This window comes from Rutilus rutilus, assembly GCF_951802725.1.
Source record: "Rutilus rutilus genome assembly, chromosome: 20".
NCBI classification, from domain to species: Eukaryota; Metazoa; Chordata; class Actinopteri; order Cypriniformes; family Leuciscidae; genus Rutilus; species Rutilus rutilus.
The window spans coordinates 9,032,569-9,055,070 of NC_140225.1; the positions used below are offsets into that span (position 1 = coordinate 9,032,569).

Consider the following 22,502-nt stretch of genomic DNA (forward strand, 5'->3'; position numbering starts at 1 on the left):
TGAGAGCTATTTTCCCTTTTCTTCTCTATCAGTAGGGGGGCCTTTTAGACTTAAACTTCAAAATACACAGTCTGAAAAATGATAAAAACAGCTCATTTGTGAGCAAACTTCTTTGTGATGCTGTTTACAAAAGGATATGGACACTGGTGGGAGTTCATCTCTAAAATGACATAAGCTGTAGCCATTGTTCCAGTGAAGTATCAATCACAATTAATGTTAGCCACTTATGTGTTTAATGTCTTCATTTGAGATGTCATAAAAACACATTTTGCTTAAAATACAGTGTACAATGACTAACCTGAAATATGTTTCTGCACCTGAATGGATCTCAGGGGGGAGCATGAGAAAAACTGATTGTGTGTGAAGGTTTGTCTCAGATCCAGACAGTGTGTTAGAGGAGAGCTGAGGTGGGCTGTTTCTCTCAGCTTAGCACTAGGAAAGCGATGTAATACTTTAATTACAGTCCTTAATCACTCACTCTAAAGCCCTCATATTTCTCACCTCCCAAACATGTATCAGCTCGTTTACAGTAGACTAGAGAAACACCGCAGCTCAGTACACAGAGTCAGACATCCTACACTCTTAAACATGTATCTTGATCACAAGTGCGAGAGAACATGTCTCATTCATCATCGCACAAGTTTCACAGAGTGTGCTAGTATGACCTAAAACAACTGATTCAACTATTACCTAAAACAGACCAAAGACAACTACTACAAAGTATTTGGGGGGAAAAAATATCAAAAATCAGTCGGATATCAAAAATCAGTCGTCTCTCATTTTAGCATAATAGGCCTGTGTGGCGGTGGGAAATGTAGCTTTTGACTTATGTAATGTCACAAATACTCTTCATTTGATTGTCATGTTTATGTATGGAGTGTAGTTAGGCAAAATGGAATAATGAAATGAATTAAGGCCATTGCTTGATGGCAACATTGAAAGAAGCCTCTCTCTCTCTCTCTCTCTCTCTCTCTCTCTCTCTCTCTCTCTCTATATATATATATATATATGTGTGTGTGTGGTTCAGGTACATTATGGGGACAAAATATCATGGAATACACACTGTAAAAAATGTCTAACCTCCCTAACTCAAACTTTTCTAGTGACTGATAACATCTACATTTTTCAATTGGCCCAAGTGAAATTCTGTAAATTATAAAATTAAATTTACAGAATTTCACTTGGGCCAATTGAAAAATGTTGATGTTATCAGTCAGGGAGGTTAGAATTTGTTTACAGTGCAGGATAAATGAATGTAGTACATGAATATACACTTATGGGATAGAATATACAGTTTGTACAGTATAAAAATCATTATGGCTATGGAAAGTCCCCATAAAACAAATGTGTGTGTGTGTGTGTGTGTGTGTGTGTGTGTGTGTGTGTGTGTGTGTGTGTGTGTGTGTGTTTAAATGTACATTCTTAAGATATTGTTTCATTGACTCAAGACTAAGATATTGTTTCATAACAGGCTTCCATTTTGACTGGTCACACCATTTGTAATCATGATTTCCTGATTTCCAAAACTAGACAATTAGTGATAAATTTTTTAGTTAATTTAATTTGATCTGGACTTGAACAGAAAAAAAACACAGTAAGATCATATGGAAGCCCTTAAATAGACAGGGCCACAAATTAAGGATTTGATTTAATTAAAATGTGGCCATACTAATTCATTACCTTGTTTTAATTTAGCTAAATTGTGTTCATGAATTAAGGAGGGAAGAAATTAAGTTGTGGGAACAAATTCCTAATTTCTGGACACAATATCTTGTCTTTTTTTGCCCACCGTATGTCATATGCAGGGCTCCGTAAGATCAAGAAAAGACTCTGTGTTGAAAACAAAGACATGAAAACAGGCCCCAACTTCTGTGACCCAACTTTGTTTGATACTTGACAGTTGGAGATAGTCATTCCCAGCCACATTTGTGCTTGTGAGGGGGCTTCAAATTTTCCATGCATCCTTATCCCCACCAAAAAAAAAAAACTATACTTGGCCTCAGGGTTGTCCAGAAACAAGTCCTTTATAGCTGTTGTCTCTGATAGGGCTCTGTCTTTAAGTACAGTTTAGTTCATCTGTACTGAGAAACAAAGATCTTTTCAGGCAGGCAGATAGAGATGAGCACACAGGGTTGGGTGTTGGTGGGGGCTGGTGATTGCCTGATGATTGTCCCAGGCGCTAAGTAAGCACAGAGTGTCAGGCCCCGACTAATTGACAACGTCATATTTGGCAGTGGGGCAAAGTGCTTAGAGAAAAAAGCAGCCTTGCGTAGTGTGAGTAAATATGGCGACTCAGAGATGCTAAATAAGCTCCTGCCCCCACTAGCTCTAATTATTACTGTGGCTTCATCTGATGTGGCAAGGACCACTGTGTTTGGCGAGTTGACAACATGTAAAACTGTAGCTATTTGTGTGTGTGTGTGTGTGTGTGTGTGTGTGTGTGTGCGTGCACTTGTGTATGTATATGTGTATATATATATTTAAATGCAGAAAACAGTCTTGTTTAATTTGTGCTCTCATTCTGTTTCTCTGAACCTGAAGCTGACTGGCCTCCACCCAAATCTACACCTCTCCATCTCCTCCTGGGTGGCACTGCCCTGCTTACTGAGGGAATTTCTCAATGGGAGTTTTTTCCCTCCCCTTAATCTCTAAACAAGCACTTGGGTCTGTCCCGCTTTTACTCAGACAGTTCTAATGAAGAGAGGACAAAAGGAGGCGGGCAACCCCTTTTAATTCATCTCACTTCAGTGTGCTTTAATGCCATCAAAACTTTTATACATGTTGTCTTTAAAGTTTTTTTTATTATCATAAATATATCAATTAAAAAAAATAGCATTATACTTAGAGAGATGTAATCAAATTAGGTATTTTTAGCACACAAACATACAGTAAGAGCTGTTCTGGTACACACAGAACAATAGTGGTATTGTTTCTGTGGAACTTGGAAATAGTTTTGAAATAGGTTTGCTATGTGTGCATCTTTCTGTTTTCTTCAGAGATGACTAAGGATCTCATACTGTACTGTCCCAGAAACTTAGTGTAGACATACTTCTGAGGTCTGCACAGGGCAGTCAGTATGATGATGCTAATATTACATAACCAGACAGTCTCAGAGATTTGAAACTGTGCATTGTGCAACAACAGAGGGTTATTTTGTATTTAACTATTCGGTTCTTGTGATAAGCATATAAGAAATGTATTTATTTATTTATTTTCATCTAAAAGAAAAAGACATGGCCCACTATTTAAAAGAATTCTGAAGGAGTCAACCATATTGCAGGGTTTTGATAGTGATATAGTATAGTCATTGTTTAATTCAATTCATACAAATAGGCAAATGTGAAACATTTTGGATTATTTGTGTATATATATATATATAATATTTTAATGATTCAAAATGTTTCACGTATGCCTATTTGTTGCATATTTCTTAGTCATTTTAATGCTTCTATTAAATTAATTCGCCTTTATCGAGCATAGGTTTGTAAATTCATATTAAAAGTTCAAGTGTTCGAGGGAAAAAATATATAAATAAATTAACAGAAATTTGAGATTTGGAAATGTAATTCTTTATTTTCTTTAAAACTGAATATTTTGCATAAATTTTGGAAATGGAAATGTAGTGACTTTTATCTGTGTAAAGATCTTCAGCTTTGAAACATCATTTAAAAATCAAGTGAGTTAGTGGCATGATGACATTCGATAATTCACTTTTCACTTTACCTTACAGGTAAAACTTGAATTTTACCCATAGCTTCCCAGACCACATATTTCATTCCTTAAAGGACCAACTGCAGTTACATAACTTAATATAAATAGTTTAAAACAAGTGTATAAAACAAAACAACTGCATTTACAAAAATAAGCCAAAAAAATTATAATAATAAGACTAAACTTTTTCGATACTGGACAATACTGAATCTTGGCAATCATGGATACCAAGGAAATCCCTCCATCAAACTACTACTACAAAATACTATTATAAATTCAAACTAAAAAGATAAATCCATTTAAATTAGTGCATGATCCAAAAAACTGGCACATAATATGGAAATCTCTTTTAAGACATAAAGGAATCCAATGTAGAAGTAAATAGATTTTTCACAGAATAAAATGTGTTTCGACACTAATACATCGGATTTCACTCATTTAATGGATGTGAATTTGTAAATGTTGCATTTATATGAATGTTATCTGGTTCTAAGGCATGTTGCATTTCAGCAGCACACACAGTGTTGAGAAGAAAAAAAAAATATTTTTTTTCTTATTAAAAAACATAGGCATTATATTCACGAGCGTGATAGATTTATAACTCCGTTCCGTCTCGAGGGTAAATAAGACTGTTCACACTGAAGCTGTTGTAGAAGTGTCCGTTGAACTGCGCGCTCTGGCCGCCAGTAGTAAAAGAGTTATAGTACATTCCACGGTTCACGTGCACACTGTCCTGGAGTTCACTCGCTCCACCGGCCTCAGGTGCTGAGCTACCGTGGTACTGGCTCAAAGCGCTGATATTTCGGCTGGAAAGTTCGTTTACCAGCCCCAGAGAGCCCTGTCTGCTTGTCGGAGCCGAAGACGAGCTTAAGGCAGACATACTGTTGAAGAAATTGTTGAAGCATGGAGCGCTCGCGAGGCCTGCAGGAGACGCGGCTTTGTGACTGTCACTGGCCGCATCAGTGTCAGGAGATGCGGGTCCGGTGAGGTGAGGGCTGACGGTGGGTTTGATCCCTGCGAGCTGTCGATCATCCTCCGGTTTTGTGTTGCTGGCAGCACCTGTGCTGGAATCAGATCTGCGCTTCCTTTTTCGACGAAAGTTCCCGTTGTCAAACATCTTTTCACAGTTGGGGTCAAGAGTCCAGTAGTTTCCTTTCCCTTCAAGCAAGATGGATAGTTGGTGTGTTAGGGCCCAAATGTAGCAACTTTTCATGAGCAAGTTATTTACTGTGAAATTCCATTAATTTAAACATTAAACGAGTTTTTAAAATTACATTATTAGGCCAATGACTAAAAATATTGTCCTTGATGATTAGATGTGCCAAGTTCTAAGAAATGTAATCTGTGTATTAATACCGGTTTCATTTGTGGACAATGTTTATACCATTTTTTTTTTTTTTTGTCAATTTTGATTTTATGATTCAATTATTGAAAAGTGTCAAGCATAATAATCAAAACAATAAAATACGTCTCTTGCACATTGAATACGCAAGAGCGTACACGTCTTAGCCTAATTAATATTGTCCAAATAATGTTTTCAAACAAGGTATTTTATTTATTTATTTTTTACAAATTTTTACTAAGGCCTATATAAATTGAACGTCTTGATATATGGGGTATATTTCATTAATATCAAGACGTTTTCTTATTCCACTTGATAAAAATGTGCCTTGTATAATGAAGTCTTTTTCAAGATTTATGTGTTTTTTTAGGGGTCACATTACAACAAAATGAATCATTTTGATACGACAGACTATATATATATATTTATTCAGTATATACTATATAACATTATTTTTTACTTTCTGATGACTATAATGAAAGATAATGCAAATCTTTTTCTCAAATAATCTATTTACACTCAACTTTCCAAGAACCCTTTTAATGTATTTATGTAGGCTATTTATTTATTTACTTAGCCTATTTATTTTATACATTTTCAATCTCTGGACATGTAAGACTTTTAATTCAGAAATAAATAGAAGTTGCCTATGCGGTAAGTGTTCTCAAGTCATTTTAAACTATAGTTGCTATAACTATAGTTTTTTTTAAAATAACTTACTGGACAAAAATGACTATCACGTCATTGTCTCTATATCACAGTTAAAGGCTAGCAATGCAAAGGTGCACGAGCATCACTCACCTGGGTCGTCTTCGTCACGCGGCACTTTTTTGAAGCAGTCATTCAGGGAAAGATTGTGTCTGATGGAGTTCTGCCATCCCGCTTTACTCTTCTTATAAAACGGGAAATTATCCGCCACATATTGATATATCTGGCTCAAAGTTAACTTCTTCTCGTGCGCGTTCTGTATTGCCATGGCTATCAGAGCCGAGTACGAATAGGGCGGGCGCACGAGCTTTAAAAGTTCCTCTTGGCTCGCAATGGAGAGCCAGCCTAGGTCCGGACCGGCGAACCCAGAGGAGTTAGTGAGATATTGCCTCTGAGAGCCGTAAGCCGGGGGAATGAATGAGGGGCTGTTGTTGCCATGTATGTAAGACGAAGAGGAGTTGACACTAGGTCCATTGAGCCACAGGTATGGGTTTGGGGTGGCGTAGTCCCCCAGGCCGTAGCCAGTTGGTCGCTGCGTCGCAGGTAGACTCTGTTGGTGGTAAACACTGAAGTTGTCACAGTACACAGCCATATCCGGGGTCTCGTGCGCGCTTTTTGGCAGTTGCTGGAGAGGGTTGACAGCAGCGTTACTATTGTTATGGATCTGCGCGTCGATGGTGTTCATATCTCCAGTGCCTATAAGGCAAATGTGTCTCTCTGGAGCTCACGCTCTCACAGTAACGCACAATACTATCTCTTACTGGTCAGGTTAAAAACAACAAGTGTCTGGTTTTTGTGAGCGAAATTTGGTCATATATACACCCATGTGCGGCAAATACGGTGTCTAATCTTGTATTCTTGACTCCTTCAACCAATAGATGACAATCTCCCCGAAGTAGGCGTGGCATATAGATTGGGATTTCAGGGAGATGATTTTAAATCATTCATAAACAGAGAGAGAGCGACAGACTACAGGCTTGTTAAAATGGAGAAAACCGAATTTAGGCTAATCTAGGGAGTCTCAAAACAATAGGCTAGCCTATATAAAGGCTAATACATTTTGCAAATTTAAAACGGACGTTTGTTTTAGCTATTATGAACGAGCCTATTCCTGGTTCTGTTCTTCTTTTTTCTTGAAATCTCAGTTGATTTGAATAATAGCCTAATAATAATAATAATAATAGTAACGCTTTTGTACAATTGTTAAAATTATTTAACCTGCATAAGTTAGCTATTTACAGCCACTATAGGCCTACCCTACAAAAAAAAAAAAAAAAAAAAAAAAGATCATCACATAAAGATAATCAGATATTTTCCGAAGCAGCTTATTATTAGTGTTGTTGTTATTATTATCAATTGTTGTTGTTATTTTACTGAATTTACGAAAAGTTACAGGTCTGTACAGTTTCACCAAATCATTTTCTAAAAGGTCTCTAATCCGTGACAAAAAGTTGGTTTTATTAATAAAATATGAATTCATCATTTTAAAATAGGCTATGTTATGTGAAGTTAGGCTAGCCTACTTTATAGGCTACAGTTGTAGTAAACTAATTTGGCTATGCTTAAACAAAATTAAAGGCTACAGTATAAAAAATCTGGTTTGCAGCCCATATTTTATTTAGTAGCTAATCAGTTCCCGATTTTGAAATTGTCTGTTTTGGACCACAATGAGCATCAAAATGTCACCGTATCAGAAATAGGTTAATAATGATCGAAATGTTCTTTAACTGGTTTAGGCTATGGGCTAATTCTTCGATTTCTTCACACTGCCAGTTTCTGTTCTGAGTGCACGTTGTTAACGTGGACTCTTTTCTTTTCTCTAATTCAACAAGCAGCTTTCACAACCATTTTAAGAATAATTTGTCAGCGATATCCAAAACCTTCAGCAAAACATTTCGATGAGGACTATTAAATCATTACAGACAACCGAATATAACGCACCACGCTGGCCTGACCGCTATAGGCAGACAGACAGACAGACAGACAGACAGACAGACATACAGATAGACAGACAGACAGACAGACATAGATAGATAGATAGATAGATAGATAGATAGATAGATAGATAGATAGATAGATAGATAGATAGATAGATAGATTACCTTAAAGTTCACCGTCCTCTCAAAAATACACCCACACAAAATAAAAATGTAGATTATGCACAAGGCCTATGATATCAATAACCACTATAGGCTATACGATATCAATAGTCTTATGCTAAGAATGATCTATTCAGATGTAGGCCTGAAATATTTTCAGGTAGCCTAGGTTTTTGTTGTTGTATAGTTTATTTCTCCATCTATCACATAGACAGGCATGCCATGATGCCTGTATCCCTGCGCCACCTAGTGTTGAAAGTAGGTTAGTGACGCAATATTAGTAGGCTGGATATTTCCATTGCAGCGAGGTAGGCTATACTCGCACGATGACGTTTCAATTGAAATTGAAATCTGCGCAGAGAACTGTACCATAAAACTACCAAAAGTAGTTTTGTTTAACTTTTGGTCAAGATTAAACTCTGAATTTAGACTCTAAATCCTGACCTAAACAAACCGTTCCAACCAAACCACAAACCAAGACTTTCTGTGTGTTTCCTCAGACATATGATGTAGCCTTGTATTATGAAGCATGTATAGGCTATACATTTATTCTGTTTTCATATAGGCATATAGCAACATAGGCCTACTCACCTATTATTTTACACATTATCGTTATCTCACACCTGTCGTTGAATCAAAGACACATCACCTACATGTATTTAGTTGATACTCCTTTTTTTTTTTTGTGCCCTAGTACAAAAGGGTCTAGGTGTCTAGCGAAGCCACTGTAGACGGTAAAATATCAATTGTTTTCAGATGCCCATCCCGTCGTGTTGTTCTCGATTTATCTCACCGCTAGATGGGGCTAGATCCATTCAGACACATCGCAAATGTCCCTGTATTTGTTGCATTGCAAATGCAGGCTATATTTTAAGAAAATATGTCAGTATCGCCATCAAAATATTTAGCTGGCATATTCAGTAGAGCTATCTAAATATGTGAAAATTAAAATGTAATTACTCATTAATGGCTTTCTGAAATTATTGGAACATAAAAGATTGTAGTCTATAGAAAGACACAATCTATACACTTTAGTAATAGTGGTATTTTTTATTTTTATTCTAACATGAATAAAAGTGTCCGTAATAAAAGTACTATAACTCTAACACGATGTAACATTCCTTTTACATCACATGCTACTCAAATATTATATTAATTATATTAACAATAAGACATTAGTATTATTTAAACACTAATATAGTTTTTATTAATAGGCTACTTTTAATAAGCCTTTATTTTTATACTTTCAGTTTTCATTTGAATTGTGTTATGTTTTTATTTTGTCATTTATATTGTTTATTACTATTTTTAATTTCAAGTTAGTTTTAATTTATTTTTATTTCAGTTAGTTGCCAGGGAAACATTTTAAAATTGTTTTAATAATGTTTTAATAGTTTTTATTAACAATAACAACACTGGTATACACAATTGGAACACGAATGGCACAGCTTCCTTAGAATTAGCCATGCAATATAAATTGTATTCTATATAAAATGCATCCTACTGATAGTAGCTCTCTAAATGGGAATTTGACAATACGTTCAAATAGCAATATGGTAGGGAAATCCATAATTCATATGTATGTGCATCATTAGTGGGTCTTACTTCTATCTGAGACATGCTGTCACTGCTGCTACAGCAGAGTAAAGATCAAGGCCTGCCGTTGCCTGTACATTGAGAGGAAACCCAACTGAAGGAGAGGCTGTGTGTGTGCGTTAGTCCAGGAAAACAATAGGAAAAGTGAGTTTCACAAGCTCATTATGAGTTCACCTCAGGCTCCTGCACCTTGGTGACAGAGCAAAAGACATGAGAAATGAGAGGAGTGTGAGGCTTAGACAGGAACAGGCGAGAGGGGGAAAAAGCGTGTGAAAGAGGCTGCGCTCCCCTCTTCTATGAGTGTGGTGACAGAGACAGATGGAGGTAGATATACTCTGTGCTTCTCATTTACAATACAGTGTCACTCTTTCTCTCTTTTTCCTTTGTTTCTGCTCTACATCCCATTTCCATCTCAGTTTAAGTTAGTGAGATAAAGGCCCATTTATACCCTGGTCACTATTCCTGTCATGTTCCGTGCTCATTTTATTCTAGAGAAATTCTGTTTTTATTTTCTGAAGAACACAAAATTGATGCAAGATGATACAGACCAGTGTTTCCCAACAGGTTTTGTCTCAGGGACCATCAGTAGGGCTCAAATGAATAAAATCTGTTTTAAAAAAACAAAATACTGGAAAAATAATATTTATAATAAATATTTTATGCAATCTGTAATAACAGACCATTTTTTTATTTTTTTTAATTAATTTATTATGCTTGTACATGGGTAAACAACATGAAATACTTTTGGAAGTTGATGTGCAGCTAAATTATAAAAATATTTCACTAATCATTTAGCATTTTTTTATAAAATAGTAGCCTCATAATTGTTATAATACATCAATGCTGCATGCAAAATAAATATTAAGCTACTGTATACAGCAGGTAATAATTATTACAAATTAATTAAACAAATAATAATAATAATTATTATTATTATTCATATTTTTATAAGTTCTTCTTATTTTTTCTTTCATTATAGAGTGAAAATGTGCAGTTGTTACAGAGCTTTTGATGATTTAGTCATATAAATACTTTTTTTTTTTTGGAGATAATTTAGACATTTAAAAGCACATTTTTAGGTTACCTGACAAATACTTTTTGTTGTTGTTCAGTTCAGTTTTTGTTATTGTGGCAAGATTCGTTGTGTCTATTCTGAACTGAAACCAGTTCTGCATTACACATGATGAACAAGAGTGACTTTGGATCTGATTCTACTGAATGCCCTTAACAAGCAGCAGAATCGTTCTACAGAGGCCAGATAACCCACAGAGAGCTAACTACAGTACGTCTTTAATATAAACACACACAGGGGCAGTGTATGGCAGAGACATGTGAAGGAAATACCAGTGGTTTGCTTGGCTAAGCTAAAAACATCTAGAGTCTAAATAAATCCTCAGAAACACACAAGGTAAACAGGGCTGAATGCTTTGTGTGTGTGTGTGTTCTCATAGCAGTGTCAATAAGAGCATACAGCGCGAGGGCAGGGGACACTTCTGCATCACAAGCAACCTCTTGTCCACCTCTCTCACCATTCTGTAATGCGCTTCTGTGTGTCAAGTCAAATGGGCCATAAGCTCAACAACCTGAAGCAGATTTGTGAAATACAGATTGTTTTCCCAGTGCAGGGGTTGAGATGAGGTCAGGCTGTTACACTAGCTGTTCTTCTTATGGGCCCGTCCGACCTCACATCTTTCAGCGACTGGCCTTATAGTACACCGCAGCAGTTATTAGTCCGTTTTCACATATTTAGATCTCATTTGTCTCTCAACCCGTGGGTAGCAATAGCCTACCATTTTGAGAGCGTCGCGGGGTGCGATGTCAAAGCAGAAAAAAGCGTTTTATTTTTGCGAGGCTTTTATTTTGAAAGACGTGAGTGAAAGCTGTTGACTCTTCTGTCAGACGCAGTTTAAGAAAAGAGTGTCTGAGAAAAACACGACCTGATTCAGTATTTGCTGTTTTGCGGCTATATGTCAGTGTCATTATTCTAGTGTTATTTTCGTATCTTGCTACAAAATAAAAACTCTCTCACCTCAGAAAAACAAACTGTCCTGTCCTGTCAGACGTATACTGTGTTTGCGGCGTGGAAATTACCAGAGCGAATGAAACTACAATCATGCAACGTTGTAGTTACGTTGTGAAATAGTAAGTAAAAAGTACCAATAAATTACATAACTGGTACGTTGTGTTAGCTGGGAAGGATTTGCATGGAGGGATGATTTTTTAAATTCTATTCATCAGGATAAATGTTCATATGGTGCTCTTTGGAAATGTTTTAACAAAAAAATTTAATCGGATTTCATCGGAATGCTACGAAACTTGGCAAAGGTTTTGGAGCTTGTTATGTGAACACACACACACACACACACACACACACACACACACACACACACACACACACACACACACACACACACACACACACACACACACACACACACACACACACAAAAAATCATGGACATGATTTGAACAGATTAATTTTTTAAAATATATCTATAAGCTCAAATTTGTAATACAGCTTGTTTAGATTAATGGCTTTGATTTATTTATTTTTAGTTTATTTTTGTTATATTTTTTTAGAGTAAATTTCATATTTCATATATATATATATATATATATATATATATATATATATATTTCTATATATAATTCGATATATTTTTTAAAGGTTCACTTGTCTTTAAAAAGAGACCAAACTTAAGTCTGTGCTCCAAGGAATTCAAGATGTATTTATTTCGGCTCAAAAAGTGAATAGATTATAACTACTGCATGAATATAATTTAGTGCCCTAAAATCCCCTAAAAATGCAAAATATTAAATAAAAAACGTTATTGACTAAAATAAAGCACATTCATTTAATTGAAATAGTAATAAATAAAAAAAATCTGTAATTTTTGACCGACATGTGAAGAGAACCAGAGGGTTAACAGTTCAAGCTAGTATTGTGAATTTAACCCCTTCTCAGTCACCCCCAATTTTGGCAAGTGCTGCATACATGAAATGCCCAAAATAAAAAGGTTACTGCTCATAAGTAATTCTGAATAGAAACATAACACACATACATTTAGAAAGCCAACACTTGAGAGTTTATAGTTCAAGACTCAAAATTAACCAGACTGTTATTAATATTGAGATATATAAGCTCAAACATATTTTGAACTAAAATAATCTGGGATCACCAGTGATCCCTGACTGGTAAGGGGTTTTAACTGTAGTTTCCAAAATACCATGTTTTTCACTTCTTTTAGTTATTTTCAATGTTTTTAATAACTGTGGTGGCTCATACCAACCTACTTTTTTGTATGAACAAAAACTAGTTAGGGACTGCTATTTAATAACATTAACTTATACTGTTCATACAGCAGCGTTAGTGAATGTTTTTTAAAATGTATGTAATTTATTATACATTTTATAATTATATAATTATAATTTACAAAGCCAAACCATGGGTCCCATGATCTAAATCATCATATTAGAGAACCCGCAATTATTATGCTTCCACAACATCTGCACTGGTGCACTGTGTAATGTTAAATACTACCAGAGGAAGGCGCTATGTGTCTCCACACACAGCTTGTAAGCTTCAAGTGTCTACCATACCAGACGTTCACATGCTGCATTGTGACAGCAGCACAGGAGTGTGTGCGTTGGTGTGGCTGGAAGTTTTACTACAGATGCCACCTGAAAAAGTGCACATGAGCTGCCAAACAGCCTGGCACACAGGGTGGTGTAAGCCCCCGTCCTGTTGGCTGCCCTCTTTTTCTTTCTCTCGCTCTTAAAAGACTCTCCTCAGACTCCTCCACCCTGTAAACTGCCCCACAAACAGACCTCTGGCCTCTTGTTAGTGTGAAAATGTGCTACTACAGTGTTTGTGAGGGATAACAAAGTGTGCATAGATTGGCAGAGGGTGTTGTTTGTTGTGTGGATATGTTGACATGCTCATTCGGTTTGTTTAGTCTTGAGAGATGCAAATCCACAGTGAATGATGTGAGTTATTTGTTATTAGCTATGTGTATGCATGTCAATAAAAGACACACTTGGAAAATACTCGACATTAATGTTCAATTTAATTTGCATGAATGTATAAAGGAAAATGGTACCTGTGGTTCTGTAGTTGATAATGTTTTCCTTTTTCTTTTTTTTCCAAAAAACCACTGTTTGTCTTCGATATTTCAATTTTAAACGGTCTTGAGGTATAATTTTGAAGGGATAGTTCACCCAACTGTCCTCAAGTTGTTCCAAACTTGTATAAATTTCTTTCCTCTGCTGAACTCAGAAGATATTTTTAACAATGTTGGAAACCAAAGAGTTGATGGGCCCCATTGACTTCCATGGTATTTAATGGGGCCCATCAACTGTTTGGTTAACCATATTCTTCAGAATATCTTCTTTTGTGTTCAGCAGAAGAAATAAATTCATACAGGTTTGGAACAACTTGAGGGTGAGTAAATGATGACAGAATTTTAATTTTGAACTATCCCTTTAAAATGTCTTTCAATAAACATTTCATAAAAGCTGCAAGCAAAATAAGTATCATATTATATTAAGATGTATAAAAATGTATTTGTTAAATTAATTACTTTAATGTATTCATTTAACAAATGGATTAACAGCAGCAATTTATGGGGGGGGGGGGGGGGTTCTTCATCAGAGTGGTATAAAACTTGGTAAAGGTTTTGGCACAAAAACACATTTTTTGAGATATCAACCCAGCTTGTTTAGATTAATGGCTTTGATTTTCTTACAGTTTTACAGTAAAACGTGTGTTTTTAAAAAATATATATTTCATATAAAAATGTAAAATGGTATTTTTGTGCATTTTTCATAACAATAAATGTAAAATTTTTTCAAGTTCACTTTTTCAAACTTTTTTCAGCAATAATCTGCCATGTGTCGCCTTTAAAAAGAGACCAAATTTAAGTCTGTGCTCCAAAGCATTCAAGATTTATGGCAGTTTAAAGAGTTGGTCTATGCTCAAAAAGTTAATAAATGGATTAGACCTACTGCATAAATATATGCTAGTACCATAAAATCCCCTTAAAATATATAAAAAAACATTATCAAACCAACATACAGTACACACATTTCATTAAAAAAAAAAAAAAAAAAAAACATTCATCAAAATGCTTTAGTAGTTTTAAAGTTTAGCATGTCACATTGTAAAACTTCCAAAAATTATTTCATGTCGACTTCCAATTCTTTAAAGTTCTTTCTAAGTTTACTTTCTTAGGGTTGGTTTTTAGTATGCTTGTGTGATTCAAGAAGCAAAGCATTGTGGCTAATGTGCCCATTTGAGCATGAAAACACAAAGATGCAATGACAAGGCATTCTTGTCTGTGTAAAGTTTTACTGTGAGAGCGTGTGCGTCTGTACAGTGTATGGAGGCAGGTGCAGGCCGGCTTCTGAATTAGCTCTTTGTGTGGTGTTAGTTTTAAAAGCACTCCTGCCCAATCTGTCTCTTTCTCTTCCTCCCTGCCTCTTCCTCTCTTTTCTCTCTTTCTCTCTCGCTGTCTGTAGGAAGTTGGGAGTGAAATGTTTGCCGCTGAAACAGTGGCAGGTCTGTAGTGCAGTCAGACACAGAGTCATATATCTGCAGAGCACGCTGCACTTCATCTATCACTGACACACGCACACACACACGCACACAAACACCTTTTATAACAGCGTACATTGTTTTCAAGCCTTAAGTCCTGGTGACAATGAGAGGGCGAGGTTGCCATAGTTACCAATAGCCTTGGTGCAAAAGAAAAGACACTCAACTAAACGGCTGTCCAGTAAGTTAAGGCCAACCCTGAGTATATAGGAGGAACAGTGTCTGAAAGTTAGGAAAACTGCAGTTTTGTAAATGTGCAAGGTCTTTCATTTTATGACTACTCTATGCAAAAAAAAAAAAAAAAAGGTTACACTTTATTTTAATGTGTTCGTATTACAGTGTAATTATACATTTAAGTACTGAGTAATAATGATTACATGTACTTAGGGTTAGGATTAGGGTGTGGTTAGTTACATGTAATTATGCACAATTTATAGTAATTACTATAGGAACTACATGTAATGTGTAACAAGGACACTGCAATAAAGTGTTACCAAAAAAACACCTTTCTAAAGATCTAAAAAAAACGTTTAGATCGCCTGAAACTGATGTTAACCCTGTAAAGCCTGACATAAATAATAGTGATCAACGGCCAAATGTCAAAAGTTCTGAAAGCTTGTAATGAGATCTTTATGACAATATAGCAGTTTACTTACATATTATGTATAGACATATCAGTTGTCAATCTATACAGTATCTCCCAATAATATGTCTTAGTAAGATGATATTTAAATTCTTAGTTTTTTATTGTGGGTGCAAAACAATGATGATTGAGAGATGTACAAATGTACATTGTATCATATTTGATACTTACAATACACATGTATAGATAGAATAGAATACTAGATAGAAAACCAACAGGTTTATCAGCAAAGTTTTGATCATCTTGATCATTTAGAGGCTTTAGAATTTTCCGTATCAATATGATAGGCATTATAGGGTTAAAACTCTAAAGTGGGGTCAAAGGGCAAAATCTGAGTAATACATTTTTCCTGTGGGTCATTCTACTGATGATGTCTGAAGATGATTAAAAAAATACATACATTTCTTTGGAGAATGAATTCATGTTTCATCATTTTGGTGCAGCCTTCACACAATTTGTAAACACATCCACAAATCCTACCCTTTTCCCTTTTTCCGTCTCTATCACACACCGATATCCCCTGTAATAAAAGCGCATAGCCATGTAATCCCAGCGTGCCCTGAGTCTCTATCGCTTCTCACTCACAGCAGAGACCTCTTTCCTCTCTGTGAACTGTCTGAACTCTCTTTCACTTCTCATTTACTGAAGGTGTGAACTGATCATATCCCCAGTGCCACAGCTGAACTCTTTCTCATCTCGACTGCTTGTCTTCTACTTCAGGTTTCATCACATCACAGCAGTCTGAATGTTTTATCTTGATTGGGTGCTTAGCATTTGAAAGTGTCTCTTGGATTTTTTATTTTTTTTTACATTCTAATATCCTAATATCTCTATTCTATGTTCTTTTCTATTCTGTCGTTCCTTCTCTCTCTGTGCTATACATGTACTGCAGCAATGTTTAAGGCTCAGGGAAGAAGGAGGCGGGAACCGGTCAACTTTAATAATAAAATAAACAAACAACAAAACTTAAGTAAAGCGGCAGCCCCTCATGGACGACTGCCACATAAATGAAAACAAAACACAACATAAAGTCCAGGCCTTGTCCTCTCTCGTCCTTCACTGTCATCACTCCTCCTCTTATCCTTCCGGAGCTCCTCCGTGAGACTGGAGACCGGTGTTAGCACTCGCGGCACCGGCCTCGCTCCCTTCCCACAGCTCTCGTCCCCGCCCCCGCCCCCGCTTGCCACATGTTCCTACAACACTTTCTCTCCTTTCACTTCAAAAAAAAAAAAAGATCAGAATGTCGTGTTTTGCATGCTGCTGTCCTGCGTGAGATGCAACGCTATCTCACGACCAATTCGTACGAGTGATAAAAAGGTGGCGAATTCGTACGACCTCACTCGTACGAATTTGTATGATTTGTCTAAACCCACGTGATGGCTAGGTTTAGGGGCGGGGTCAGGGGTAGGTCATTCGGATGAATTCATACGAATTGGGCAATTCGTAAAATATGTACGATTTAGCAAAAATCTTACTAATTCTTACGAGTGAGGTCGTATGAATTCGTACGAATTGCCGTGAGATCAGGCTGTGAGATGACAATGTGCTTTTTTGTATTTAACTTGATTATTAAATGTCAAAGTGTAAATAAAACTGGAAAATTGTTCAACACTGCAACTATAAAATATTTGTACCCCAGTGGGACCAGGTTTCTTTACATCACAGGCACACACTGTTTGGACTCATAAAGGTAACATTTTAGAATAATGGTCTATCGTTAGGTAACTGTGCAGGAAGTAATGTAGAACAAATTATAGCAATAAGCCCCAAGAAGCCAAGAAGTATACATCGAATTTAGAACACCTAAGGGGCGTTGTTACTCAAGACGTGGAGTTTTAAATTAACAGTAAACCACGTCTTGACAGGGCTTATTGCTTTATAAAACGGTTACCACACAATACATATATTAAAGGCAAAATATATAGGCCTAACATATTACTTTTTTAAACAGGCAATGTGCACCACAGGATACATACTCTTTATTCTCTTGGCACGAGAACAAATTTTTTCATCCAATACTATTACCATTATCATATTGAGTCTGTTCGGAGTGTGGGTCAAATTGGTTGTGCTCATTTTGTCCTTAAGTCAACACTTCCGCCCATAGTCATGGACGGGATTAAGTAATATTAACTATGACAAATGACAAAGATTTACCAATTAATTACTAATCACAACATTATCATGTGTCAGAGAAGTGAGCAATTGTAGTGTTGTTTTTTTTTCCCTGAACATGGTCATAAAATGCATCCCTAATTAGTCAAGTGTTACCTAGTCACTCTGCAGGAACTACCAGTGATCTGGACCACTATTTTAAAATGAAAGTTTGTTTAGTAATGAACAAATTCTTTATTATTTGTTATAGTTTTTTAAAGAGGCTAAACTTATTCTGTAATTATTGATTATAGGGAACTATCTCAACTTGTTTTTATCTTAGTGCAGTAGCTGAAGTGTTAATGTAGAACTATTTTTGAGGTGGAAAAAACAGGAAAACAGGAAAAAATACTTTTGCTGGTCCACCAACTAGTACCAGACCAACATAATTATATATAGACTGCAAAAAAAAAAAATGACATTGTCTCAACAATTCTGCTGGGGCTACTATTTTACAAAAAGAGAGCATGATAGAGCAAGAGGGAGAAAGAGAGAATTCATCATATTTGCCCACACTTGAAAACACCCTGCCAATCATAACAGTATTTGCAGCTATTCTGGCTGAGAATGAAAAGAGCAGAGAGACGGGCGATGGGGGGGAAAGTTCACAGATCAAAACAGACAGCTCACATCTATACAGCCCACGCCAAATATCAATCTAATGACTGCGGGGTCAGTCACCACGGCAACCAGGGTTACATGTGACATTATCCACTGCGGTCCACCAACGGAAGAGAAGAGCTTAAAAGCCTGTTAAAAACTGCCTACGCTCACACATGCACACGCATATGTTCAGCTGGAGATTTTGATTTCTGTGCCAAATTGTGCCCCGTAACACACCCACTCTGGACCGGCTCTTAGATGTGGAGGGAAAGGTGATCCCCAGAGAAATCTAACATACACAGGCACTAAAAAACTGTGAATACCCCATATATGGCCACTCCGGAGGTCCAGATCAGAAGTGCACAGATAAAGCTCATTCAGGACACAGGAAACTATGTGGATTAGAGAGGCTGGAAAAGTCTTGCTGTCTGAAATTCCTGTTAGTTACTTGTCGTTTTGATTATTTGTCCTTATTCAGGTAACTTGGAGTACAATAATTGTGGGGACTGACTTTCAACAGCTGAAGGCCTTGTTTAGGAACAGGTCATCACTTACATTTGCATGGCTTGAAACTAAATCTTTATTAGTGGGCCAGTGGCTGCACTGATAACAAACAATTAAATTTTAAAATGAGTAGAACTGCAGAAAACAATCTTTCTTGTAACACGATCATATGATAAATAAAGGTCTTTGAACCATTAGAATAAAAAAAAAACTGGGGGACTGGGGGGGGACATAAAATATTGTGCTTAAGCTAAAACTGATCAGTTAAAATATATGAATTTATTTCACTTATCAGGCTGATATAGACAATTATAAAATAATTCACATTTATCAACCATTACCATTATGACTGCTAACAGTGCTTCCCTAGGATTTACTATTCGTCCAACAACTGCCTCAACCTGTTGACTAGTTTATCATTACTCTTATTGTGTGTATATATCCTGTTCAAAAGTTAGGGGTCGGAAATATTTTTTAAGAATGTTTTTGAAAGACCTGTCATTTTCTCAACAAAGCTGAATTTATTTGACAAAAATATTATTACTGTAATATATTATTACATTTTTCAATATTTTTTTTTTCTATTTGAATATACTTTAAAATGTTATTTATTCCTGATGGCAAAGCTGAATTTTCAGCATCATTACGCCAGTCCTCAGTGTCACATGATCCTTCAGAAATCATTCTAATATGCTGATTTGCTGCTCAAGAAAATAATCGTATTATTATTAATGTTGAAAACAGTTGTGCTGCTTTGTATAATTATAAATGTCTTACTTTTGATCCATTTAATGCGTCCTTGCTAAATAAAAGTATTAATGTCCTTTAAAAAAAAATCTTACTGACACCAAACCTCTAACCGGTAGTGTAATTTAAAGCTTTAATTAGCATTTTGATGGCTTCAAGGTTCACTGAGATCATCATTATAATTACATAACTGCAGATAGATGGTGGATAATAACAAGAGACAGAAATGTAGAACTTTTGGATGAAATGCTAAAAATAGTTGTGCTTTACAATAAGCTTTCCTGGGAGAAATGGGCCCTATAATGATGATGATGACGATGATGATGGCAGAATGCAAAGACTGACTCCCCTGTGAACGCTGTAACTCCTTTTCATGACCACTCTCTTATCTATACTTCTTCCTCTTCCCTCATTATCGGGGAACAGACCTACTCCCTTAAGCTGCTCATTAAGTCACAGCAGCTCGTTTGCTAACAAAGGAGGCCTGTTGCTTTCGTTAAATATGAATGTGTCTGTGTGCAACTACAAGGCTGAATTCTGATAATGGAGCAAGAACACCTGAACTGTCCGTGAATTGAAGATGAATCACCGACCTGTTTATGTAGAAACATCTTAGATTGAAAAAAAGCACCTTAAGGTAAAAGATCAGGCTTTTGGTCATTGTTTATTGAGTTTTACCCCTCTGTGTAAGGTTTTGATCCCCGTCTGGTTCATTAGCAGCAGGTGAGGGGACCGCTCTCGCAAAGGTGGGGGAAACAAGAAGATCAATTCAAGTTACCCAAACAAACCTCCTCTACAGTTCACACAGTTCAGAAGGAAGTCACGAAGTGAAGCCTGCCAAGGTTATGCACATATCAAAATAAAAATGACCACAGAAAGGGATGAATTGAAGTGAGAAACAGTGCAAAAGGGAGAGAGAGAGAGGAAAAAAGAGGGTAGAAAGAAAAAGGGCTAGTTTCTTTTCACTCAGCTTATTAAAATCTGAAAGAAATATGGCTTGCAGGTTCAGCTGTCATGGCTGGCTCATAAACACTTTCCCTGTTTACAACAAAAGCCTGATGTAGATCAGCCCGTCTGACCCCAGCACTGTGTGTTTGTGTTCAAAGACATGTCCTGTAGTGTGTTCAGAGTCATGTGAACATCTGTGTGGCATTACATGCTTAACCTTTGACCTGTAGCACCTCATATGGCAGACATAATATTTTACAGCGCATGTATTTTTGTGGGAGAGAGACTTACAGCTGTTATCCAGGTAGAGCTTCCCTGTGTGTGTGTGTGGGGGTGTGTGTGTGCGCGTGCGTCCGTGTCCAGGCTGGTTTATGCTGGAGTTTTCAGCATGAATTCTCTGACTTTTGATGCCAGACTTTGGTATCTTGTCAAATCTGGAGTTCTACTGAAATTCCAGAATATCTGTATTGTTTAGTATGATATATATATATATATATATATACAATATATTATTATTTTTTTGCAGAAAGGTGCAGAGATCTGAATGCTTGTGACTGTATGTGCATGTTATTAGTACCTGAAGGTCTCCTGTGTTATGCTGCATTGGGTTGCGTGTGTTGAATGTGCAGCTGTGAATCGGTCATGTAGTCTGGGGTTGTTTGTGCACACACAGGTACACCCATGATGCCGCAGTTGCGTGTCCTCACTGACTGTTTGTGTCCTGCTTCCAGTACCTGCATGAGAGGTTCTCCTCACTGACCTGAGGCCAGTCTGTCAGACTTCTGTTGTCTTTCTGGTGCCAGTGACAGGAAGCAGATAAACATGTTTGACACAGCACAGAGGGGAAAAAAGAGTGTGGAGATGTCAGTGTGGCAGTCCAAACATTCAGTCCCTCTGCTCTTTTATTTCTATCGTTAATTCAGCACATACCCCCGGTTTCACAGACAAGTCTTAAACCTCCCAGACTAAAATGCATGTTTGAGCTGTTTTAACTGAAAGTAACTTGCACTGACATATGCTAAAGTATTTTAGCTCAAGGTGTACACCATGTAAAGGCCTACTCCTAGTTTAATCTAAGCCCTGTCTGTGAAACCAGTCCATCGATTTTGACAAATAAGCACCGTTTAGGACAGGTATCTCTGTGGACATTGCTTTTAGACGGACAAGAGCTAATTATTTGTGATCGGTTATGATAGGTCAGTTCCAAGCAGCTTTTGAGAAGACTGCTTATGCGGACGCTTATCTATGTGTGTGTGATTAATGTCCTGTTTGTGTAACAGGCCATCTCCATCTCTGTGGTGACGCACGACACAGTGTTGAAGGTTAGGATAAACATGGCACCATGCCAGACACTGTACCCTGCTCTCACCTTCACTCATCATACACAATCACTGACACTAACCAGAGCTGACACACACAGACAGACAGACAGTGAAAGACAAAGTTCATCTGTCTCACATACTGCAGGGGACTTAATACATCCTATGTATCCATTATTAAACCCCCTAATACCCAAATATTTCTCTGTTATCTTGTTGTTGCTAAGGTTTGTAAGTGGTAGCCTAGTTAGCTATAGTTGCTGAGGTGTTTCTAGATTATTGTTTACTAGTAAAAAAAAAAACACTATCATGTCTATGATATTCTGATCCCGATATGACTCATGGTCATATATCTTCACTGCAAATAATGTGATATATATATATATTTTTCATTTTATAATATAATAGATGAAAATCATATGTGTAATTACTTTAAAAGTAATAGTAAAAAAGTAATAAGCACAGCTCTCTCATTTTCTGTATCCCATAGAATATAGATAAGAAACGTGTTGCGAAAAAGTACACTTCTGTGAAA

The 22,502-nt window shown here is 36.6% G+C and overlaps 1 protein-coding gene across 1 annotated transcript; it reads right to left on the reverse strand.

Moving 5' to 3' along the window:
* Window positions 1-4,201: 4,201 nt before the first annotated feature.
* foxi2 (forkhead box I2) lies at window positions 4,202-6,446 on the reverse strand (the record flags this gene model as incomplete). Its single annotated transcript, XM_084391907.1, has 2 exons — window positions 4,202-4,869; window positions 5,855-6,446. 2 exons carry the CDS (start codon window positions 6,444-6,446, stop codon window positions 4,307-4,309), a joined length of 1,155 nt encoding a protein of 384 aa, XP_084248033.1. The 3' UTR covers window positions 4,202-4,306.
* Between the last annotated feature and the right edge of the window lie 16,056 nt (window positions 6,447-22,502).